At 35.5% G+C, this 25,361-nt stretch overlaps 3 protein-coding genes and 1 long non-coding RNA gene across 5 annotated transcripts; 2 read left to right on the plus strand and 2 right to left on the minus strand.

Moving 5' to 3' along the window:
* Positions 1–4,510, minus strand: LOC108211184 (uncharacterized). 2 transcript variants are annotated; one of them, XR_010289840.1, is made up of 8 exons: positions 4,342–4,510; positions 3,949–3,966; positions 3,712–3,773; positions 2,262–2,526; positions 2,014–2,173; positions 1,651–1,741; positions 1,312–1,379; positions 471–1,204 (listed from the first exon to the last, which is right to left on the minus strand). It is a non-coding gene; the product is annotated as an uncharacterized LOC108211184 (long non-coding RNA). The 2 variants fall into 2 exon arrangements; XR_001804990.2 differs by lacking the exons at positions 471–1,204; positions 1,312–1,379 and adding an exon at positions 1–464 and having other exon boundaries at positions 4,342–4,501.
* A 10,984-nt stretch (positions 4,511–15,494) lies between these two features.
* On the plus strand, positions 15,495–19,874 carry LOC108215072 (wall-associated receptor kinase-like 14). Its single transcript, XM_017387406.2, has 3 exons — positions 15,495–16,437; positions 18,246–18,320; positions 18,501–19,874. The coding sequence occupies exons 1-3, from the start codon at positions 15,705–15,707 to the stop codon at positions 19,787–19,789; spliced, it is 2,097 nt and encodes a 698-aa protein (XP_017242895.1). The 5' UTR covers positions 15,495–15,704; the 3' UTR covers positions 19,790–19,874.
* A 100-nt stretch (positions 19,875–19,974) lies between these two features.
* On the minus strand, positions 19,975–20,729 carry LOC108215073 (uncharacterized). Its single transcript, XM_017387407.2, has one exon. The coding sequence runs from the start codon at positions 20,534–20,536 to the stop codon at positions 20,066–20,068; it is 471 nt and encodes a 156-aa protein (XP_017242896.1). The 5' UTR covers positions 20,537–20,729; the 3' UTR covers positions 19,975–20,065.
* A 1,267-nt stretch (positions 20,730–21,996) lies between these two features.
* Positions 21,997–24,834, plus strand: LOC108214299 (cold-regulated 413 plasma membrane protein 2). Its single transcript, XM_017386231.2, has 4 exons — positions 21,997–22,284; positions 23,559–23,666; positions 23,789–23,859; positions 24,471–24,834. Exons 1-4 carry the CDS (start codon positions 22,109–22,111, stop codon positions 24,722–24,724), a joined length of 609 nt encoding a protein of 202 aa, XP_017241720.1. The 5' UTR covers positions 21,997–22,108; the 3' UTR covers positions 24,725–24,834.
* Positions 24,835–25,361: the final 527 nt, after the last annotated feature.

The following is a 25,361-nucleotide window of genomic DNA, read 5'->3' on the forward strand; positions in this document are numbered from 1 at the left end:
TGAAAAATTAAAACCCACTGCTTGGTTGTTTTGTATTAGTGCACGAATGGTGGTTCTGTATATCAAGGCAAGATCAAGGTCTAAGAAGCTAAGCTCCGCCCCCAAATTACAAAAATGTGTGACCGAAGCTAAGGCAGTAGTTGAGAATGAACTATGTACATCTACAACATATCATGTCTCCAGAAATTTTTGAGGGAGGAATTCAGATTAGAATTACAATGTCTGCACTAATACTATTGTTTAGTTGGTTTTCTTGTCGTCGGGTTTAATTAACTGAACTGGAGCTGCAGGTATACTGTACCACCATTCGCGCGCATGCGCCTCAGCACTTGGTCGCTACTATCTTTTCTCAGGGGCATTTCTCTTGTATATGCCTTGTTGAATGCCAATAAAATCAGATATCGTACAGGCACAAATGCAAATACCACTGCCAGGACCATCAGTATGGCAGTTCTGTCTGTCGCCTAAAAACGAAACAATATACAGTCAGTTGCAGAAAATAGATACGAAAAGAGGAAAGGCAAAGAGAATTAATTGAGAAAGCTAACACAGAAGTGAAAGTGAAATATAACACGGACATTGGAAATGAAAATAAGGCCTCGAGTAATACTAATTTCAGACACAAATAATATATTGATGTATGACCATGATGCATTCCATGAATGGTTTCTAAGTTTCGCAACCTTTTCTCCATGACAACTTATTGTACCGGAAGAATAATATAATCATCAATGTCAAAAGAATTCAGAGAATCAAGGTTTAGAAATTTGATAAGTTTCTTATATGCTTCTGATTAAGAAACCACATAACAGATCAAGAAAAACATGGAAGCTTAATGTGAATATGAAGCTAATATTAGGCAGTAGATGCTCCATTTCAGATCAAGAAACTGTATGCAAATTTAAGAAAGTTAATTGACTATACAGAGATGAACTGCTTGGGCATTATCACTCAACACAAATTAGTATCAAAGGATGCCTTACAATCAAATGCGGAGCACATGTATAAAACAATTAGCCAAGACCCAGAGATCCACATGTCATTATGCACCTCTATGTTCTCAGAAAGTGCTGTAGAGAGATTGCAGTAACACTGAACCATGCAAATGCTTCCTAGGAATTATAGACCTCACACAATTATCTATTCAGTTTATTTGCTTCTGTGAGAGAACAGGAGCATAAACCAAGTCTAGTCAACTCCTTTCCTGAAATTGCTATTGTTAATAATTGAACAAACTCAATAAAAGAAGTCGATGACTTTGACAGAAGGAGATGACTGACATTATATATATATTTTTTAACAATGGTCTACCTTGCTTGAAGGAGTTGTCACTGACCAGCTAGTAAGATCGACATTGTTGTCTTGTATTCTGAATTTGACTATATCAGATGTATAATCAGCCATTAAAGTTGGACTGTTATAAGATTGATAGCTGCTTGTAAAACACTTATTTCAAGCAGATGAAGGCTATTATCTTAATCTCCATCTAAGTTTCAATTCATCTTTCATACTCTGACATGTACCACATCCTTATCTTTAAATGAATCTAATAGTGACAAACCTATACTCCATGAATCACATGAAACTAATAAAACTAACACATATGTATATTTCAAGGGAGATTAGTAGTGACAAATAAATAATCATTACCTGAAAACAGCATGCGTGCAAGCAGTGCAACACGTGTAGACTTCATTGGCACCCTCTTCATGACCAAGAGTTGCACCCTTGGTAATAGTTCCTAAATCCCAAAAAGAAGGCGGATTAAATTATTGGTGCTATAAGGATCTTTAGAGCTCAGAAACACCAAATGCTATGCAAAATGACTATGGTCTTTTTACGGTACTTAAGTGCTCAATCTATAATTAGCTGATGCCTCTTATGTTTAATAAAAATCAATAGTGCACTCAACTCGTGACTATGATCATACTGAATAACAGAATTAATACACACCATACACACAACCTATAAACAACAAAGTAGCAAAACAAAGAAAATAGGTGAAAGTGTGACCTTTTTTCTCAGACATCCCAGCTTTCACCAGCACAGAAGCAAGTTTCCTGTAATCTTTTGATAGCCGTGGAGCCATGAGAGCTTATGGCTGCGTGAAACACAACGCAATACATCTCAGTGCGGCGCACACTGTATCCCATAGTAATTGTCCTTTTTCCTTCTGTCAACAGATACGTGGATGTGTTTCATAGCAACAAAAGTTTTGATATTGTAAAACAGATTTAGGAAATCAATGATATAAATCTGACCGTGCCATGATAATATCTTGCTCTTTTGACACTTCTCAGAGGTCATGTAATCATAGTCATAGACAGCGTATCGGCAATCATTTTCTGGCAAGGTGGAGGTGAAATTATCATAGCTTTCAGCAGGCCCACCAGTCTTCTCAACAACCACTTCATTTTTCTTCTCAGCGATCATTAAAATCACGTACCTATGGACCTTCTTCCACTGCAATTCCAAGAATGTATTTTTGCACTGATCTGCAACACCCATGCCTGAAGAGGCATTTGCCTGGGAATAATCTGTATAGTGAGTTATGGATGGCTATAAAGTATTATAAACGCCCAAAAAAATGTAAATCACTTCTGGTACATCGAATTCTGCAGGTTATTTGAGTTTGTAACATGGAAAGTTTGAATTTAAACACAGTCCTCTCTCTATATATACACAATTTTGTTTGAAATACTTAGGGAATTAATAATTGATTATGATAAGAAAAAGCTTCAACGAAAGAGATAATACAAAGCAAATAATTTATATAAAGTATTAACGCGAAAATTACTTTTAGCAAATGAAGTACTTAATATCCTGAGAATGAATTTGGTCCTAAATATCACTTGGAGCAGGAGGGTGTAACATTTTTAATGCTATTCGGAAGTAGCTAACACAACCCAAATGCATCTGCAAGGCTTTAGCCTAATTACCCCTTTCCACCAGGAATTTAAGGTCAAGGGTTCAATAATTGGTGAAGGCATTTGTGTGTGTGAGTTTAGATTCATGTAATCAATCATTACACAGAAAAGGAAAGCAGTAACAAAAAATTAATAGAAAGAATCTTAAAGACATGTTTGACATGATCAATGAAGTATCATACCCCCTACTTAGTGAAGGAATGCTCCCTTCTCTATCATACCTATTTTCTACCCAAATCTCATCATAGAAAATTTGCACCCACTCATTTTTTTTCAAGTCCTCCCTTCTACCCCTTATTATTTCCTTTTACTGCCACTCATATCATTCCATTCCATTCACCCCAACCGACACAACATAAAAGTTTTAGCAGAACTTGTAACTTTATACTGTATGGCACGAGGTAAGATAGGTTTGAGTCCAAATTTCCTAACTCGAACACATTACAAATATTGTCCCATATATTAGCTATTATTGATCCACTCTTGAGCTCCAAAATATATCAGATAGAAAAAGCAAGTAGAATATTATCAAATTGTATCCTTATTCTAAAGAAGAAGAAAAATTTAAACATATATAGACATGTGTCATTAATGCACGATGACCAAGTCAGAGGTGTTAGAAATCAAAATATATTTCTTTTAGATGATACAAAATATATTATGCGATATTTATAGCACTTTCAATATCGTTTGACATGAGAAATCAGAATAATATAATAAATATCTTGATCATTGATCAAACAAAAGGACAACAGAAAATAGTATATCTCACATCATAGTATACCTCAATCTCAATAATCTTTAAGTCCTCTTTTAAAAAATATTACAATGTTGCACCTGCAATTCCTAAAACAGAAAATCACCCATCATATTATATAAAAATTACATAAGCTATACTTGTTTTGATATGAAATCACAGAAAAATCATATCAAAACATTCAACAATAACATATAATTATAATGAATCCAAAGATCGAGATCATTTCAGGCTCTTATATCAAGATCTGGTGAGTAAACAAACCTCAGCAAAATATTAAAACTGCAAAAAAAAAAAACACGAAAACTTGTGTCAGAATTTCATCAAACACTTACAAAGCATGCAACAAAGAAAACACTCCTTAAGCATGAACAGCAAGATCATCTTTTCAAGCCTGATACCTGAAAGGTGGATATTACCGAACTAACTACACGATTTAAACCACTGAAAAACAATCGATCAATTATAACACAACCTTTTCATTATATTCATAAATAAACACGTAATATAGCTATAATTACCACCTCGACCAATAACAAAAGGCACAAATCAGATCAAAAGAGCATTAAATCCGAAAATAAAGCAGTTATAAAACCCTAATTAAGCGTAGTTAAAGTAAACCGAATTAAGAAACGGAGAGAGGGGTAGAGAGATTACCAGCTCTGTTGGAGAGATAGATTTAATAAGAAAATTGATTTCCCGGCGGCGAAGCGGAGCTTGGAATCCTAGAAAAAGGGGCACAGCGCGCAGAGAGAGAATTTGAACGGTGGTTTGAAATTTGAATAATTTGAATCCTAGAATGGAGTGTGGTGTATGTAGGACGACTATGGGTTTTGTGGCCGGGAGAGAAACACGTGGCGATGAGTGGCCGTATAAAGAAATTAGTGAAAATGTAGAGGGACAAAACTGACTTTTTGTAGCTAAATAGGCAACAGGATTTATAAAGTAGAGAGATATGATAAATCATGTTATTACTATTTATTATTAATTATATATTATTATAAAAGGAAACATGTACATATGACTAATAAGAGTAGGAACAGGGATAAAACTTACTTCAGCTTTCAGTGGGCACTTTTCAGAGACAGCATTCTCGTGTTCACTTTTCAATCTTGAGTATTCTTCCTCAAGCTTCTGTTAGAAATCAAACTCTCTCAAGACAGTTAGTAAAACAGCTGCGGATATATCATCTTGAAAATATGGTGGGCATAGTTTGTTCATATCTATCGTCAAGCTTTCACACAAGAATATGCACGTATGCGGTAACTATAATAAAGGCATGAACTTAATGCCACAAAATAAGGTGGTCAGTACAACTGGAACTTATATGTACGAGGACGAGGAAGACAGTCCTTCAATAGAGGCCAGAATTCTGAAGGCTATCAGCCATCTGGTCGTGGTCAAAAATTTAGAAACCGAGGACGAGGCGGATATCAACAACGAGTTGATAAGTCTCAATATCAGTGCTATAACTGTAATAAATATGGTCATTTCAGTTATAAGTGTAGAGCACCAAAGGCGGAAGAAAGAATTCATTTTGCAGCAGCAAAAGAAGACAAAGATGTCGGCACTGCTATGTTCCTCACTTACAAAGGAGACGAGGAAAGCAAGAAGAATGTTTGGTATCTTGACTCGGGAGCCAGTAATCACATGACTGGTCACAAGGAGTTATTCACGGAGATAGACGACACCATCACTGGAGAAGTTACTTTTGGTGACTCGTCAAAGATTCCAGTCAAAGGAAAAGGTACCGTCACAATCATGTCAAAGAAAGGTGAAAAGAAGTATATAAATGATGTTTATTATATTTCTGCTTTGAAAAATAATATTATCAGTCTTGGCCAACTTGTGGAGAAAGGATATAATATACAGATGCAGGACAATTCCCTCATTATCAGAAATCAAGCCCGGGAATTGATTGCAAATATGGAGATGTCAAAGAATCGTTTGTTTACGCTTGATATGCAAACGAATGTACAGAAGTGCTTAAAGTCAGTCATTAAAAATGACTCGTGGTTGTGGCATTTGAGATATGGTCATCTTGGTTTTTCTGGCTTGAAATTATTGTCAAAGACAAAAATGGTGGACGGTTTGCCAGAAATCAACGAACCAGAAAATTTGTGTGAAGCGTGTGTAAAGGGGAAGCAACATCGACAAAGTTTTTCCGTTGGAAAATCATGGAGAGCCAGGAGGCCATTGGAGATTGTTCATACAGATATTGCTGGTCCATTTGATATCTCATCATTTAGAGGTAATGGATATTACCTAACATTTATTGATGATTTTAGCAGGAAAAGTTGGGTGTATATCATCAAAGAAAAGTCGGAGGCTCTTGATAAATTCAAGGAGTTCAAAGCACTTGCATAAAAGCAAAATGGTCATTATTTGAAAGTACTCAGATCAGACAGAGGAGGCGAGTATACTTCAAATCTGTTCAGAAGTTTTTGTAGAGCACATGGAATCAATCATCAATTGACGACGGCCTATACTCCTCAACAAAATGGTGTTGCAGAAAGAAAAAATCGCATTATTCTTGACATGGCAAGGAGCATGGTGAAAGCAAAGCACTTGCCGAGAACTTTTTGGGCCGAAGCCATTTTATGTGCAGTTTATTTGTTGAATCGATGTCCAACAAAAAGTGTCAGAATCAAAACTCCAAATGAAGCATTGAGTGGTAGCAAACCATTAGTGGGACATCTCAGAATTTTTGGGTGTATTGCATATGCCCATGTCCCAGATCAGAAAAGGAAGAAGTTGGATGATAAAGACGAGAAGTGCATCTTTACCGGATATGACAAGAGGCGTAAGGTGTACAGACTCTATAATCCTCTTACGAAAAAATTAACCATTTCTCGAGATGTTGAGTTTGATGAATCTGATTATTGGAGATGGAGCGGGGAGGAAAGAAAAGTTGCTGGGTTATTTTTTTAATAATGATGATGATGGCAATGATGATCCCAACATGGAAGCTGACGAGGATGATGCTCAAACTCCTCCACAAAGTCCGAATCAACAAACTCCCGCATCACCACCATCTGATTCAAATGGAAGTAGAAGTTCAGGGGGAGCACCAAGAAAAATGCGGAGTCTGGATAATATCTATGAAGCTACAAGTCCGGTACAAACAACCTTTGATTATTCGTTATTTTGTTTAATGGCTGAAGTGATCCAGTTACATTTGAGGAAGCTTCTGAAGAAAGCAAATGGAACAAAGCCATGGATGAGGAAATTGGTGCAATTAAAATGAATGATACATGGAAGCTCATAGATCTTCCAGAAGGACACAAAACAATTGGTGTCAAATGAGTCTATAAGACAAAGACAAATCAGGATGGTGAAGTGGAGAAATACAAGGCAAGGTTGGTGGCTAAAGGCTACAAGCAGCGATATGGCATTGACTATGATGAGGTGATTGCTCCAGTTGCACGAGTTGACACCATCAGACTTCTTACATCAATTGCCGCTCAGAATCAATGGAAGATATTTCATATGGACGTGAAGTCGGCATTTCTAAATGGTTATCTCGAAGAAGAAGTCTACATCGAGCAACCTCCAGGATATGTTCAGAAAGGCCAGGAAGATAAAGTCTACCGGCTAAAGAAAGCATTGTACGGCCTAAAACAGGCACCGAGAGCGTGGAACACAAAGGTTGATGAGTACTTTCAGAAGAACGGTTTTGTGAAGAGTCCATACGAGCATGCTCTCTACACGAAAACAAATTTAGGAGGAGATATTATAATCGTTTGCTTATACGTGGACGACATGATATTTACCGGAAATAATCCTGGTATGTTTGATGATTTTAAGAAAGTTATGACTAATGAATTTGAGATGACAGATATTGGTCAAATGTCATACTTTCTTGGAGTCGAGGTGAAGCAAAGCAAAGACGGAATTTTTATGTCTCAAGAAAAATATGCGGAGCAAATTTAAAAAAAAAATCAGAATGGAAGAATGCAAGCCAGTGAGAACGCCAGCAGAAGCAAGCATAAAGCTCCGAGTTGATTCAACAAGGGAGTCGGTAAATCCGACATTGTTCAAAAGTTTGGTTAGAAGTCTGAGGTACCTAACTTTTACTCGTCCGGATATCATGTATGCAGTCGAATTGGTTAGTAGGTACATGGAGAAGCCGAAGCAAGATCATTTCATGGCGGCTAAAAGAATTTTGAGATATATTAAAGGTACACTTAATAATGGTTTGTTTTACACGCATTCTCAAGATTCAAAATTAGTTGGCTACTCAGACAGTGATTATGGTGGATATTTGGATGACAAGAAAAGCACATCCGGATATGCTTTTCATATTGGCTCAGCGATATTTTCATGGTCATCAAAGAAGCAACAAACAGTCGCTCTCTCAACATGTGAGGCAGAATATATTGCAGCAGCAGGAACAACATGTCAAGCTATTTGGTTAAGCTATATATTGGGCGAGTTAAATCTTGCAAAAGAAGACCCGGTTAAAATTTACGTGGATAATAGATCTGCTATTTCACTTGCGAAAAATCCGGTGTCACACAGTCGAAGCAAGCACATCAATATTAAATATCATTTTCTTCGAGAACAGGTGAACGATAAAAATGTGGAACTGGTGCACTGCAGGACGGAAGAAAATCTAGCAGATATTTTCACTAAATCTCTGAAGCCATACGTATTTCAGAAAATGAAAAATAAGCTCGGGATGGTAAATCGAGTTTGAGGGGGAGTGTTAGAAATCAAACTCTCTCAAGACAGTTAGTAAAACAGCTGCGGATATATCATCCTGAAAATATGGTGGGCATAGTTTGTTCATATATATCGTCAAGTTTTCACACAAGAATATGCACGTATGCGGTAACTATAATAAAGGCATGAACTTAATGCCACAAAATAAGGTGGCCAGTACAACTGGAACTTATATGTACGTGTACAAGTAAACCCAGAGGTGGTGGCCGGTCTTTGTTCAAAACCTGAAATTATGGTGGGTAGAAGACGTGTGTAATAAATTATATATCAAAGTTCAAAGAGCGGTGTATTGAAAAAGTTAATATCTAGGAACATGCATGCAGGCTAAAAGAGTTCACACAGGTTTTCTTATGTGACAGTAGTATGAAAGAAATGATAACAGGTGAGTAGCTCTAGGAAATAAGGTAGGCCAGCAAGCTTGTATTAAATAGGATGCATGTCACAGATGATGTTAGTGTGTATTTTGAAGCCTATAAATAAGGCTCATCTATTAGTATTGTAATATATCGAGTGAACTATTTGTGAAAGGAAAAGTGCAGAAGCTATGTGTCTTGTACTGGAGAAAAAGGCTGTAGCCTGTTTTATATAAAATAGAGTCGTATTCCTGTTAAGTGAAACAAATAAGGGCGGTTGAGTTTATCTTTAAAGTAATATCTTGTTTTAAAGCTCATTACGTTTCCAACAGCTTCTTGCTCTTGTACCGAGTCCTTCTGTTTTGGAACCAAACAGCTACTTGGCTTGGATCAAGGCCAAGTTCCGCAGCAAGTCTATCCTTCCTCCCAGACTCCAATATGTGTTCGTTTTGAAATTGAAGCTCGAGCATGTTTACCTGCTCATCACTAAGTTTCCTCTTCCTAAATCCGCTGTTTGACTCCACTTTATTATTCTTGTGCCTTCTTCTTGGTTTCGTCTCTGATCCTGAATAGAGTCCAAACAATCTAGAAAGTTATATCTTGTGATCCTATTCATTAATGTTGCATGCATGTAAATATGTAATATCTTTATATAGAGTGAAAAAGAGAGGCAGATTGCCTTATACAAAATACTGCATACTGACCTTGCACTGATGCAGAGCCGGTTTTGAGCAAGTGCAAGAGGGGCGACGGCACAAGGTCCTAAAATTTCAGGGGCCCCAAATTTTGAGAACCCTAAATTTTTATTAAATAAAAAATATATTAGAAAGTTAAAATTTAAAATATATAATACATGAAACTGTTAATTAGTCCATTTTAACTTTTATTTTTTTGTTAAATTTCGATTTTCACTCACTCAAAATTTATCTAAAACCAGATATTACTTATTAGATTATAATTTATATATTTTAAGAAAAATGAAAATTGCTTTTCATGATATTTTTTATTTTTTATTTAAAAATTATATTATTACAACAATTGAGTAATAATAATATATTTTTATATATAGAAATTTAGGGTTTTATTATTAATTTTTTGCACAGGGTCCCAAAATTTGTTGCGACGACACTGTACTGATGCCACCTGCAGAGTGTATACATCAGGATAATAGTGATTGAGTACTACCATCTGATCATCAAACTGATTATTCAAGCTGCTTGACATTTTTTAACAGGTTTATAATATTATGAGAGGGGGTGTATTGATGAACTATATCAGAAAGATAGGACTATAAAAGGGAATACAGTCCACTGGAGAAGTCCCATTCCCATTTACCTATGTATAAAGCCGCGGATTTGGTAATCGTCCTCAATTTTGTTTAAAATATCAGGTTTGCCATCTAATAGATAAGAGATGGATGCATAGAATTCACGGATACACTTCCTTGTCACACCAGAATTCGGTCCTAATTTATTTTCAATTTTTTTATTTTTCGACAATTTAAGCTTATGTGTTTTACAAATGAGTATCCATTCTAATATTTTTTGAGATGAGTCAGAGTTGATGTGTTAAATTAAGTCTACCGCAAGGCACGGTGTCTGTTGTAAATAAATACCAGCAAGTACCGTTGAATCCACAAGGAGACGGATTTCAAGATATTTAATCTAATTATTATAAATTGCTTCTAGAGAAAAAGTGATTTGTGAAGAATTTTAATTAACTACTAATGCAAATAAAGTATGTTTTAAACTAATTAACTAATTAAAGTCTAGGGCAATTCAGGTCTACCTTACTTACACCAAAGCTAATTATGTGAATATTGCAATTCAATGGTTCGTGTAATTAGAGCAATTGTTAATCTCTCTCAAGTATTAACGCTCTCGGAAATCCACTTATACTCTCGTACTCAATTTCAATTCCGTCAATTGTATGTGTGTTTCTAGAAAGTATATCTCTCGATCAAAACCCCATTCACATAAGATTAATTTATGATATTGGCCAATTACACAGATTAAATATTTAATCATATATCAATCGGAATTCATTTTACTTATTAAACCACTATCACATTAAAGCATAGTTATGATGCAAGCATGCCCTAAAATGAAACTGCTCACACAGAGTAAAAGTAAAAGCAACAAGATCTATATAAAAAGCCATATATAAAAACAAGAGAATAAAGGAATACCTCAAACTTAATATTATAAAGATTGGGCTTTGATATTAGAATCTTCGAGTTCTTGATAATGAATTGGCTGAACTTTATATTACACCGAGGCTTGAACAATTAATGAATTTCTTTCAGGGTACGGGTACCTCTGTTAACTGCATTGTCTTCCGTCATATCGGATCTTCAAGCTGTTAATTCCTGTACTCGTATTTACATATTGTTTCATGTTAATTATTTTATTTTGTTAAATTATCACTTATCACTTCTTGTTCATTTCTTTACTTTAAGAGGGGTGAATTGGATTGGGATTTTAAAGCATTTTTTTGCATTCATGAAATCCGAGGGTATTCGATTGGGATTGTTTGGAATCCATTAAAATCTTGAGGTATTCAATTGGGATTTTAAATTATGCCACAAAATCTGGTGGTATTCAATTGGGATTTTAAATTATATTTTAAAATCCGATGGTATTCAATTAGGATTATTTAAGATCCATTAAAATCTGATGGTATTCAAATGTTGATGGATTCTTTTGGATTTCATAATATGATGGATTTTGTGGCATTCTTCAGTGTATTTTAAATTTTTTGAAATCCCACCAAAATCAATTGGATTTTGAAGCATTGTGCTTAAATCCCATCAACTCTGCGACATTTTATTAAGAATCCGCACAAAATCAAAATCACATACAATCCATTAAAATTCATAAACTAAAAACAATTCATTAAAATCCCAATTGAATACCCCCCGTAAGTAAGAAGCACTATTTTTAAGTTTATCCAAACAGTCCGATCTTTGTCAAAATTAAACTGAGGAGCGGGCTTCTTTCCATTTTTACTAGGAATCAACAATTAAAAGGAAAATGCTTGGTGCCATAATCGTGTATAAAAACATGTACATAATGACATGTGGTGGATTCTAATTGGATGGCTCCCCTGCATTTACACCAACCACCCCAATTAAAACCCACCACATCACCTGCCACATCATTATGTACAAATTTTCTGTACACAATTTGTTTATCGATGAAATAATTTTTATAGTAAGAACAAACGAGTGAAAACATGGAAAGTCTACAAGTATAAAGAAATTTAGGAGAGAATCTCTCACTTGTTTGAAATTTTGAAAAATTTAACAACCAAAAGTTTGATAAAACCTTAATCATTACAGACCGTATCAATCTTGTCTGCTGCCTTTCAATGAAAATTCTTATTTGGTGAGTATAAATATTACTCCCTCCGTCCGGGTGAGTAGTATACATATGGGGAGTGATAGGAAGGTTAAGAAAAAGTGTAGTTTAGTGATGAAAGGTAAGAAAAATGGGTGAAGTGTTGGACCGATTAATATTTAAAGTGTAAAATAAGTGTAGTGTGTGTAAAATGGTGGGACCTATTAAATATTTAAAGTATAAAGTGAGTGTAGTGGAAGAAAGTAGTGGGTGTAATTAAGTTTTTATATTATAAAAACTTATTATTTTTTATATGTATACAATTGATGGAACATCTTTTGAGAAAGTGTATAGTAGTACAATTCAATGGGAGAGGGGACAGAGGCAGTATATCTCTATCTGTCTGCAATTTAACAGTGTATTACAATAAGTTGAGAGGGAAAGTCAAAGTTGATGGTTTTGCACAGGCCCAGCTGCGAAGGAGCGGCGCATTGTTCGTGTCTCATCAAACTTGTTGCAATAATATTCCTGCGTAAACAACAATCACGGATACACTTCCTTGTCACAACAGAATTCGGTCCTGTTCTATTTTCAATTTTATTTTATTTTGATAATTTAGACTTGTATCTTTTACAAAATGAGTATCTGTTCTTTCCAATATTTATGGGGATGAGTGAGTCAAACCGGATGTCTCAGAGGACAGTAGCACCATTCTTCCAAGAAAATCGAATAATACGAAAATTTAAAAAATCATATATATTCTATGAAATATTTTGAAATATTTAATTATGTGATCTAGATTCAAGCCTACATTAGTATCTGATATCTCCGATAAATAATGGTATCATATAAATAAGTATTTTATATAATTCTTTCCACAATTTTTAGACATTTTATAGTCGGTTTTGATTCCGTCTTCTATTTTAAAGAAGTCCTTTGTTTGTTAGATACACATTTTTAGGTCATTTGATCATATCACCAATATTATCATTTTTGATTTTTTTTTTAAGACATAATATTAATCGCGTATTTTGTTTAATTTTTTCTAAAGTAATAATTTTAACTGGTCAAAGGAGTTGAAATATGTGTCAAAAAATTTAAATCAATATACTTATATAAAGGAGAAGCGAGTGGCGTGTAGGTGGCGCTTCTCACATCCCTCCGTTCTATTTTTCTAAATTTCTGGAATTTTTGGATGAAAAATATCAAAAATTAGAACTACCTTTTTTAGTTTCGGGTATATTAGAAACAAGTTTCAGAATCTGATTTTATTTCAGATTATTTATAGAATATAATAACTTGAAAGTTTTAATCTGATTTGATTTTGTTTCAGATTATTTAATTATGGGAAAGACAAATTATTTATGGAATATAGTAGCTTGAAAATTTTAATCTGATTTTGTTCAGATTATTTAATTATGGGAAAGAGTAGCAAACAAGTTTCTCTGCACCTATAAATACCGTATAGATCGTAGGGTTTTGGATCATCTAAACACAACCTCCTCTCTCAATACCACAAACCTGCCTGATAGTTCTCTTACTACTCGATTTTTAAAGGAGAAGCGAGGGGTTTGTAGGTGGCGCCTCTCACATCGCTCCGTTCTATTTTTCTGAAATTCTTGGATGAAAAATATCAAAAATTAGAAATATCTGTAAAGGTTGTTGCAAGCAAATGTAGTTATAGACCGTTACATTGGAGTCGACAAATCCAAACACGGGAAAAGAATATAGTCTTGACATGATATTGATGGTTGATGTCAATAAATTAATTATTATTGATGTATGCTTGTCGGTTATTCTTTTATATTTGTTTTGTTCATCGGACATGTTTGTTGTTGTTAATTTTTATATTATTCACTTTGTATACATGAAAATATTATTCATGCATTATCTGTTTTCTCTGTTTAATCAACTTTTAAGAGGGTAGTTATATTTAAGTTAGATGTTTTTGTGCACAATCAATCCAAAAAAATTGGAGGAAGGTGACAATGTAAGAACATGATTACTTTTCAAAAAAAAAAAAAAAATTAAAATTCGTCATGCTTTAAATTGTTAATTACGTGTATAAATTTATTTTCATTTTTCACTATGAATTATAATCCAATTTTGCAATTTTATATATTAGTATTGGTATTAAATCAAGATTTTTATAATATAAATTTATTTTATCCTACAAATATTAACTTTAAAACATTAATATATTTTTTATAGATAGCCATAAAATTATTTTATTCTATAAATATTAATATTAAATCATTAATATAATTTTTATAGGCCGCCGCAACGCGCGGCTTCTCAACTAGTTAATTTCTATTACAAAATCAGAGGAAGTATTATTTATTGATGGACATGTTTGGTTCGCGTTGCTTGAGAAGAAAATAACTTATTTCGTGAAAATAATATTCATATTCTTATTATAACTTTTATATTAAATATATATTTAACATTTCTTATTTGAAGAAATTAGTCATTCTTTTCCTGAAAAAAAAAATATATATAGTATCTACCTTCTTTTAGAATATAAGAGCAACTCCAAGGAACATCTCCCTTACCTATAATGAGCCTACGTGGACAAAAATAGGGGTTTGTGTAAAATTTCTTCACTCCAACCATCCTCTCCTTAGAGCATCTCCAACCATCTAAAGCCCTTGGCTAAAAGGTGAGTTGGCATACTTAAAATAAAAAAATTTAGCCAACAGCTCCAAAAACTCAACTCCAACCATGATCAGCTGTTGTCTATAAATTTAGCCAACCTCTTATGGATGGCTAAATTTGTCGAACCTCTACAGGTCTGTAAGAAAATCTGTAGGAAGATTGTACATCATTTATTACCATATTGAATTGATATATTCTATTTTAACAATTTAAAATATTAATAACATACTATTTGTGAATTATAGCCAGCCAATATAGCCAGTACCATTGAAGCAAAATGTCTTACAGGTTGCAAATTTTACATAATGTCTTACAGGTCCAATTTAGCCAACGATTATAGCCAACACCGTTGGAGATGCTCTTACCCATCATTTTTAAGTGAGAGAAAACAAAACCCCTTATTTAGGGGATAGAAAAGTAAGCCCCTATTCTTTTCCACCTCATCTCCCTCTCTCATTTTCTTTCATTTTTCATTTTCCCTCCATTTTTTATCTATCTCATCATAGTAAAAATTCTAATAAAATATTATTTTTTCAAATATAACGATGATTATAGGGAATACCGTTGGAGGAATACAAGTTTTTGCTTACCTATATTTTAGGTAATCATTATTTTATTATATTTTAGGGGTTCAAAATAGGTAACACCATTGAGGTTGCTCTAAGGACTTATTTCGGAGAATCAACTTAATTTAGTTACATGATATGCTTAATTTAGTTCAACTTGTACTCGAAATCCACGAAAATCAATTATATGCAGTCTATTATACCGTGAAAGTCGTGGAAGAGCAAAACACAATAAGATCGTGCGCCTCGCGTTTCATCTCAAGACCAAACCATATCATAAGCTCAGCACCTCCAACTCTTGAACAACTAGTCCCTTACTTCCCGTCCCAAAATGACTGTCACATAATTCTCAACAAAGCCTCAACTCCCCTGTCACACAAAAAATGATACTAATCATCACCACAATCATCACAACACTTTTTCTCCTCTCCTCCTCATCATCACAGGCCTCGCACAATTCATCATGTAGCCGCGTCTGCGGAGCTCATAAATCAACTCAAATCCACGTCCAGTATCCTTTCGGATTCTCGCCGGGCTGCGAGATTCAGCTAGCTTGTTTAAACTCTTCTGTTAAGATTGAGCAGTTTCGTGTGCAGAACGTAACGAATGATCATATCTTGGTCGACATTCCGGCTCAATGTGATCGGAATATCAGCGCGATCAGGCCGCTCTTCGGGAGAAACTTCGCGCCTTCTTCCCGGAATAGCTTTCTGTTGCAGAATTGTAGTCGGCCTGTTAAAGAGTGTTTGATTGAGACCAGTTTGTTAGAAGATAGATTTCAGGTGGACACGTGTCAGTCTGTGAGGAGCAATGTTAGCTGTTATGTAGAGGATAGAGATGTTGAGTTTATGAGTTTCGAGACGCTGGAGAAGACAGGCTGTTCGGAGCTCTTCACGGCGATTGCGGTTGATTTGTTTGACAATCGGAGCGTTGATTCATCGGTGGCTATTGAAATTCAGACGCTGGAGTTAGGGTGGCTTTTGGAAGGGCCTTGTAAGTGTGTTGCGCAAGCCGATTGTGTTAATTTGACTCTCGGCGGATTGCAGGGGTTTCGGTGTCGATGCAAGAGTGGATTTGAAGGAGATGGATTTGTCGACGGCGGTGGCTGCCGGAAAGGTTAGTTCATTGCTGCCGGTATTTACTTTTTTCTAGCCTACCTGTCATTACATTTTCTTTTCTTAGTCATAATTGTATTTTTGTTGACTCGTTGCGGCGTAAAAAGTAAATAGTAATATTTGAAACGTATGTGTATGTCAAAAGTCGAAACGTAAACTAACAGAGATGGTATTTTAATTTGGACGGATGACCTAATGAAGTTTGACTAGGGATATCTGTAATCGTTCTGTACCGGAGCTTCAACTGAATTACGCAACAAAGGTTTCGGTGATATATATTAATGATTATTTGACCAAAAGTAGTTATTTTAGTTTAGCTAGTAATTGTGTTGTGCAGCGCAACAAGAAAAAACGTTGAATACTGTATTCCACTAATTATAGTATCATCTTTAGTGCCTACTTTTCTTCCTCAACATGTATTTTAGTAAGTGGATTCCGCGGTTTTGAGCTGCCAAATTATGCTTTGTGACATGGGTTGGCAAAAAGTCTTCTTGCCACTACAGGATTAGTTTAGTATTAGTTAGTTTTTATAATTACTGGAATTTCAAGGTGTGTCGATTAGTTGTTGGTTCACCTAACTGTTTGTCTTAGTAATTTTCAACAACTGATTTTCCAAAACTACAATTTTGATTGTTATGTTCAATATACCATCTATCTGATACGGGTTAGAGATGGAAAAAAGTATAATTCATTTAATCCTACTTAATATGTGTGAAATTAGTAAAGGGTCATTTAAATTGAGGTAGATAAAGCGAGTATATAGGATTTGGTTCCAAAATATCAATATTTTCCATAATATAGCTGGCCATGTGGACGTAGGGAGTTAAATTCTTATGAATCTTAAAAACGAGAAAGACTTAGATTATGCAATTGATTAAACGAATGGATCGCGTATGGAGTACATAGAATTGCTAAGTTATTTACAAATTACTCTACACTGTGACTTTGAAATGAATGGATCTCATAGGAGAAGTCTGAAGAAGCTCATGTGTGATTGATTGTGCTTTATTTGACTTCAATATTGTCTGCTAGAGTGCTATGACCATTTCTCTTTGTTGTAAGGTTTCACACTGAAACTCTGAATGGTAAAGCAGACACTGTGGTATAAACTATTATGAAATGGCAACCAGTTTCTGGTACAACTTTTATCACAATGTTAAGCAATCTCTATAGCAAAGCGGTTCAATGGTTTAGGGACAGAAAGAGCAACGCTGTCCCCAGTTTTTGCTATTCCTGCTACCAAATGTGAATCCGAATACATGTCAAACGTTGTATTAAGTTCATACCAAAAAGTTGCTCAAGGCAATATCATGTGATTGGTTCTCTTTGCACCGTAGCACTAGACAATGCTCCAAAAGCAAGGAAGTTGATGCTCAGGATTGACATGGGAATGAAATTGCATATGGATGAAACACTTGTTTTGTTATAAAGACTTGTTGCTTCAAACTTGTACTTTCTTAGGTGAAATAAAATCTCTAATGTTTCAGTAATAACCCTTTGTATAGAGATGCAGATAAAGGTTTAGACAATGTTTGAATCAAATTAATTGGTATTGTCACACCCTATATTATAATATAGCATGTGTTTAACAAGACTACTAGCCTTGTTCCCTTAAGGTATATATTTATAATAATGGTTGTTTGCCATGAAAAGGCCTTGCAAGATAATATACATTATAGCTTAGCCCGAAGACAAAATGCATATCCTCATAATATGAATGTTTATTTCCATTATTGTGCTTGCAGAGTGAACAATGATTTTATCATGTTTTGTTTGCTTTACTGATCCTTTTTTCTGGCTTATTCTCAGTCAGTGGATGCAGTGCCTCAGGATACATGTCTGGTCGATGTGGAGGGACTACGAAAGTGGGAGTTCTTTTCGGTGGTAAAATTTCTTTGTCTATCCACTTCTTTTAATTTTTTTCAGTAACTGCTCATAGGATAACTTACCTTCTGACCACCCGTAAGAGTTCTAAGACTACCATCCTTATCACGCGGCTTACAAAAACAGAACCTGAGTGGATAACACCTTTAGCTAACACCTTTTTTTTAAATAAAATTTTAGGTATTGCTGCTGGAGCCGGTATAGTAGCTGCTGTGGCTCTTATATATTACTGTATCCGCAAACGGACATCACATCTGAAAAATCAGTTAAGTGCAAAGCGCCTCATAAATGAAGCCACAGGCAGCTCTACAGTTCCTCTCTTTCCATACAGAGATGTTGAGAAGGCCACACATGGCTTTTCTGAGAAGCACAGACTGGGTACTGGAGCCTATGGTACAGTTTATGCTGGGAAGCTCCACAATGATGAGTGGGTTGCAATAAAGAAACTAAGACATCGTGATGCTGATGGAATTGACCAAATCATGAATGAGATAAAGCTTTTGTCCTCGGTGAGCCATCAGAATCTAGTTCGCCTTTTGGGTTGCTGCATTGAGAAGGGTGAACAGATTCTTGTCTATGAATACATGCCCAATGGAACTTTAGCTCAGCATCTACAAGGAGAAAGGGGCAAGGGCCTTCCATGGACTGTACGCCTTACCATTGCAACCGAGACTGCACATGCAATTGCTCATCTACATACCGCTACACATCCCCCAATTTATCACAGAGACATTAAATCTAGTAATATACTTTTAGATGTTAACTTCAACTCCAAGGTAGCTGATTTTGGTCTTTCAAGGCTCGGCATGACAGATGATTCTCACATTTCCACAGCCCCACAAGGGACTCCCGGCTATGTTGATCCACAGTACCATCAAAACTTCCATCTTTCAGACAAAAGTGATGTTTACAGTTTTGGCGTGGTTCTTGTAGAGATTATAAGTGCAATGAAAGTGGTTGATTTCACTCGACCTCCCACTGAGATTAATCTAGCTGCTATTGCTATCGACAAGATAGGAAAAGGTCGTGTGGATGATATAATAGATCCGTTCCTTGAACCTAATAGAGATGCATGGACTTTGTCATCTATTCACAAGGTAGCTGAGTTAGCTTTCCGATGTCTTGCTTTTCACAAGGACATGAGACCTTCTATGACGGAAGTTGCAGAAGAACTAGAACATGTCAGACTTAGTGGTTGGGCACCAATCGACGAAAATATAGGCATGGGATCATCGGTGTCATCTTCGTGTGCATCGCCATTTAATGGAAGTGAGCTGTCAGTAGGCGGCACTAACATAAAGAAAGCAGGCATAGGAAGTCGAAGGGTGATAGTCACACAAAGAGAAGTAGCTTGCCTCACTACAATGGAAGAAGTTAGTGATAGCTCCCCTGTTTCTGTTCATGATCCGTGGTTAAGCGATCAGAGCTCACCCTCCACAAACAGCTTGCTGGGTAACATTACTCACTAAACGCACCTATATAAAGTTATTAATAGCTTGAGTGAATTGTTCATGTTAATATTATACAGGACTGTCAGGTATTCAAGAGCAGAAAGTTATACGTTGTCACTAAACTCTTTTCGCCATTTTTTCATAGCCTTCCCATTCCATAGAATGGAAGTTTTAAAGGACTTGCATCATCTCTGTCACTAATATTGAAGAAATTTATGTATACTATTTTATATAATCATCTCGAATACAAATCACAAAACAATATTTTTCTAGGACGAAACAAAAAGATAACATTCAAGATTTCTGAGCTTCAGGTCCTAGAATACCATTTACAACAGCACTAGCCACCAAAACTCCCACAAATTCTGCTCCAGCCACCACTCCAGCCTGCGCGAGGCCTCCGAAGCTCAGCACGGTCTCAATCTCCTCCTCAGCCGATTCCACTCCCCTCTCTGCAGCTTCTATCCCCTTCTCAGCTGTCTCTAGTCCCTTCTCTGCAGTCTCGAAACCTTCCTTGACTATCTCCTCGGCTTCCTCCTCCGCCTTCTCTAACTTCTTCCGTAATCCAAAAAATCCAATACCCTCAGCTCTGGATGGTAGCTCCATGGCCTTCAGTGACAGAGTTGAGGTGAGCAGGAGCAAGCATTGCCTCCTTCCGTTGGTAGGCACCACAAACTGTGCATGCTTAGGAGTGTTCGCGTTGCGGGCGGAGAGTGCTGCATTGTGCACACTTTTTATGGAGAGAGTAGAGCCTGCAGAAGCCATGAATTTTCTTGAGGAGTTGATGAAAATTTGCTCAAGAGAAAAGGCTCATCCTTTGGAGACTATATTTTGTGGTTTGTGAACCATATGCAACTCAGATAGAAGATAACGTGGACGTTTAAATAACCATCCGTCAACACTGGACAACAGGACAAGTGGAGAAAAGTGTAGTAATCCCCGAGCCTCTCCCTATTTGTAGTGGCTTTCGCCTTTCAGTAATGTCCACTTTATAAACAACACTCACATCTCATAAAACTCTTATAACAAATTTAGATATTATGTAAAAAAATTTGAAAGGGTCAGTCCGTCTGTGATATTGTAGAATACATAATTATTATTAAATAAAAAAATATAGATATTTGGAGCATTTTCTATGTGAAAAGAAAGAATTCTAACTTCTTGGTTAAAAATATAAATATAGCCAACCGGGCGGCCCAAAATTAGGAGTTCCAAATTTTTTTGGTTAAAGTTGTAAGGAAGCCGTTTTTTAAAAATTGCTTTAAAATAGAGAAATACTAATACTGTGAGCACGGTTTTTTGAAAGAGACCTTAAAAAAAGGACAGAGTGAGTCTAATTTCTATGTTAATCATTCATTAATATAATTTTCAAAAACTATCATAAAAATGACTATAAAATTCAAAGAAGATGGGTGAAAACTTAATTATATCTTTGTGTAAATAATGTTATTATAATGATAAAAATGAGAATATGACATCATTTATAATATTTATGAAATCAGAATTTTGTAGGTGTGCTCATTGAGACACCAACATCAATTTTAGTTGACGGATTTTCATTTATTTGGATTACTTTATAAAGGGCACCAACATCAATTTTAGTTGATGGATCTTCATTTATTCGGATTACATTATAAAGGGCGTTTGATTTTTTACATGTATTCTAAAGAGGTTTGATTATATATTTAAAATTGGTATTTTTTAAAAAAATATTCTGAATAAAATTATTTATATTATATTTTTATTCAAAAATTATAAAAATATTAATAATTGTTATATTGTCAAAGCACCTAAATTTAGGTGTAAAATCAAACAGGGGTAATAATTTTTCTTGAAATTCACATATAAAACTACTCTCTCCGTCTCTTTTTATTTGTTACTTTGTCTTTTTGCACGTAATTTAAAATGATTAAAAATATATATTTCTGCTTGTTTTTTTAAAATTTTCTTTTTATAAATTTAAAGATAAGTTATAGACTTTAATTCAGAAAAAACTTAAAATAATAAGAAAAATTATGTCTTAATCACCTTAAATATGTGAAAAAATCAAAAACAACTAAAGAAGGACGTATTAAAATTTTTAAATGTGACCCGGGGGCTAGGAGAATATAAATGAGTTGTTAAAAGTGAAGAGTCAAAGAATAACCGAAAATCGCGTAATACCAAGAAAACAATTGAGTGCGGGGGCCACAGCTGTAATAAGTGTAACAACTAACACGTGTCTGCGTTATCATCGACACCCGACCCATACAGAGAAAGCTCCAGTAACTAGTGTCATTGTTATCACAAAACAATTGAGAAGTGAGGAAAAACACACACCCAACTGAAGCGAGAGAAATGGTGAGGGGCAACTTTTTGGCGATGAAAACTGATCATGTGAGCCAGGACATTATAAATTCAGACATGAATGAGCTTAAAATGGCTGCCACGAATCTGATTGCGGATGCTACCAGGCTTGGTGGCCTTGGCTTCGGGACTTCTTTTCTTAAATGGGTCGCTACCTTCGCTGCTATGTCAGTCTCTCTCTCTCTCTCGTTTGATATGCTACAGTGTTTTTCATTTGGGCTTTCTTAGAACAATTCTAGTATGTCCTCTGGCTGTGTTGATAAACAGATATTATATCTGTACATAGTATTAAAAACTGATTAACTAGTATAATAATCCGAAATTGATAAGTGCTACAGTGATATGTTATTTACTCATTTACATTATGACCCTTATACTAGCCTTTTAATCCAATGCATGAAGTGACCAATTCTCCTAAAACCGAGGGCTTAGCATTCTAACATTCCTTCTCACTTGAAAGCGCATTTTTGGGTCGAGAGTGTATCACAGGAGCCCATCCTTGGGGCATTACCAAGATCATATAGTATTCTAACATTCCCTCTCACTCGAAAGCCCATTTTTGAGTCGAGAGTGGATCACACTTCCCCATGTCTGAGTTCTGATACCAGGTTAAATGAACCATTCTCCTAAAATATCAAGGTGTTAGGAGGAGGGCTTACCAGGATCATATAGTATTCTAACATCTTGGAGCTTTAAGTTTTGTCAATTGTATGCTTTACTCCCTTTAAATTTGTTAGATGTATGTTGTGATCCTCGCTTAGCGAGTGTTTTTTCCTGCCAAATTGGAGGGTGCAAGGGTTAGCATATATAATTGACAAACTTTAAGGATCGTCAGTACGACTTTTCATTTCCTTTTCTGTCTTTCAATAAGTAGTCAGCTGTGGGCTAAGAAACCTCGTAGTCAGACTTAACATTGATTGAAGCAGCTGCTGGAGAAACGCGGTTTTCAGTTAGAAAGCTGAATATATCCTTAATGGAGTAGCGGAGGGCGTTGGGACTCATTCGAGGTCTCTCATAAGAGTATATTTTTGGTATAAAAAAAAAAGATGAAGTATTCGTGTGTACTGCCTAATAGAACTTTAGGGTCAAATTGTAAAAGACCCTGGTATAGTAGTATAGTGAGGTAAGAACTTAAAGAAATTTGAAGTGGACTTTATATAATTATGTGATTCTATGGCGGAGATCTGGTGTCCTGTCTTGAATAAACATGTACATGCTTACTGGCGGTTACCTGATATATATTATATGTTACCGTAGTATCTGTTGTGCTTAAATGTTCTTTCTATTTAACAAAAGAGGCTTGCACTTCAACATTTATGAAACTTAAGCTTTGTGATAGCTCGGACGCGTACCTCAACATTTATGAATATTTTTTAATCCATTTAAAGATAGTTGTAGTTTTTGACTTGTGTGTATATCAACACTGCACCGTTTTTTGCAGTTATCTGCTGATATTGGATCGAACACACTGGAGGACAAACATGTTGACTGGGCTCCTAGTACCTTACATTTTTTTCAGTTTTCCTTGGGGTTTGTTCAACTTCTTTAGGTGAATATCTCTACTTGAACTACTTACCGCACATAAAATTCTGTAATTTCTTTTTTTACCATCTATATCTTAAATGTTACCCATCTATAGGAGCATCTTCACTTTTTGATTTATCTACTTAGGGGGGAAGTGGGAAAATGGATTGCTTTCATAGCAGTTGTTTTAAGGCTTTTCTTCCCAAGACATTTCCCAGGTAAAAGAATGTGTATATTACTTGGTTTCCCCACTTTTTATATAGACGCTTAGTTGTCTTTTAAATATACAGTAGTGTTCTATTTTATATTCACACCACTTATATTGATTAGCAGACTTGAGTTTTTTGACTCTGTATTTTAAATTTTTTCTTAAAATTCCAATACTAAAGGGTACTTAGTTTGTTGCTGGAAGTTGCTTTATGTCCAGTACTCTAGTCCCTTTGCTGATCCATGATTCTCCATCTCTTAACAATATCGAGTCTGTACATCACTCTCTGGTATTCAGAATCCTTCACTCCTGTATGTCAGATGTGACATTTCACATTGTTGCATTCTTGGCTCCTGCCTCTGGGGTGTCGTCGTGGAAAGTTTTTTGGAGCGATTTAATTTTATGCCTCAAGTTTGTGAGGGCAATCGTGAAACTTACGGATTCTGTTCGATTATCGTAGTAATATGTGCATTAGTAGCAAGAATAATATCTGATCTTTCAAATGGTTGCCTTGTATATTCCAATGGAGGCTTTTGTATAAATGCATTTCTCTATCATATGTGGTTTGTTTGTGATACATTGGCTTTCATCCATCAGTTCTTACTATTGCTTTGTTTGCAGACTGGCTTGAGATGCCTGGGTCCTTGATTCTTCTGCTGGTGGTTGCTCCCGGTTTCTTTGCCTACACAGTAAAGGATAGCTGGGTTGGGGTTGCAATATGTCTTGTAATTGGTTGTTACCTGCTGCAAGAGCATATTCGGGCATCTGGAGGATTTAGAAATTCCTTCACAGAACGCCATGGTATCTCAAACACTCTTGGCATCATCCTTCTGTTGGTGTATCCAGTGTGGTCTTTAGTTCTGCATATTGTGTAAAGCATGTTGAGGCATGCATCCATCAAATTTTCCAATCTACTTGTCTAGTCGTCATGTCTGAACAGATTTCTTGAAATAAAGAATAAAGTATCTGTAAAATAGTACTCTCACCTTGATTTTCTTTAGCACACATGGTTTAAAAAACAATGCTTATATGTAGATCAGGGATAGTCATGGCCTTGCTATGCAGGGAGTATGGAAATAGTCCGAGATGTTTGATGAACAGTTGCCTGGGTGATAAATCAGTTATATTGTGATTGCTAGGCTTTTGGAATTTGGCTCGGTTTGAGAGTTTATGAACCTAATACAAGTGGGTGTGGTATCTATAAATAAATTACTGCAGTAGTAAATTATACTAAAGCGAACATATTCGAATGAGCAACTGTTTCACAAGAATCACAACGTTACGCAACCTTAAAGACTACTTATGATGGTATTAACTAAGGGGTGTTTGGTTCATGGTTAATGAGCCTAGTTAACAGAAATCAGAACTTTAATCCCATGAGAAGTGTTTGGATTAGTTACCATACCATTCCCATTCCCGATTCGCATTCCCAACTTTAATCCAAACGCCTCCTAAAACTACATATCTTATGCTATACAAGTGTGCAATGTTAAATGTTAATTATAAGATAGT

Source organism: Daucus carota, chromosome 3 (assembly GCF_001625215.2).
Source record: "Daucus carota subsp. sativus chromosome 3, DH1 v3.0, whole genome shotgun sequence".
Taxonomy (NCBI): Eukaryota; Viridiplantae; Streptophyta; class Magnoliopsida; order Apiales; family Apiaceae; genus Daucus; species Daucus carota.

Bases quoted from the DNA above. Each gene is read 5' to 3' on its own strand.
- LOC108215072 (XM_017387406.2), top strand. From the start codon at position 15,705: ATGATACTAATCATCACCACAATCATCACAACACTTTTTCTCCTCTCC. The intron at 16,438-18,245 runs GTTAGTTCATTG...GCTTATTCTCAG, and splicing joins CGGCGGTGGCTGCCGGAAAG to TCAGTGGATGCAGTGCCTCA. The intron at 18,321-18,500 runs GTAAAATTTCTT...ATAAAATTTTAG, and splicing joins AGTGGGAGTTCTTTTCGGTG to GTATTGCTGCTGGAGCCGGT.
- LOC108215073 (XM_017387407.2), bottom strand. From the start codon at position 20,536: ATGGCTTCTGCAGGCTCTACTCTCTCCATAAAAAGTGTGCACAATGCA.
- LOC108214299 (XM_017386231.2), top strand. From the start codon at position 22,109: ATGGTGAGGGGCAACTTTTTGGCGATGAAAACTGATCATGTGAGCCAG. The intron at 23,667-23,788 runs GTGAATATCTCT...TTATCTACTTAG, and splicing joins GGTTTGTTCAACTTCTTTAG to GGGGGAAGTGGGAAAATGGA. The intron at 23,860-24,470 runs GTAAAAGAATGT...CTTTGTTTGCAG, and splicing joins CTTCCCAAGACATTTCCCAG to ACTGGCTTGAGATGCCTGGG.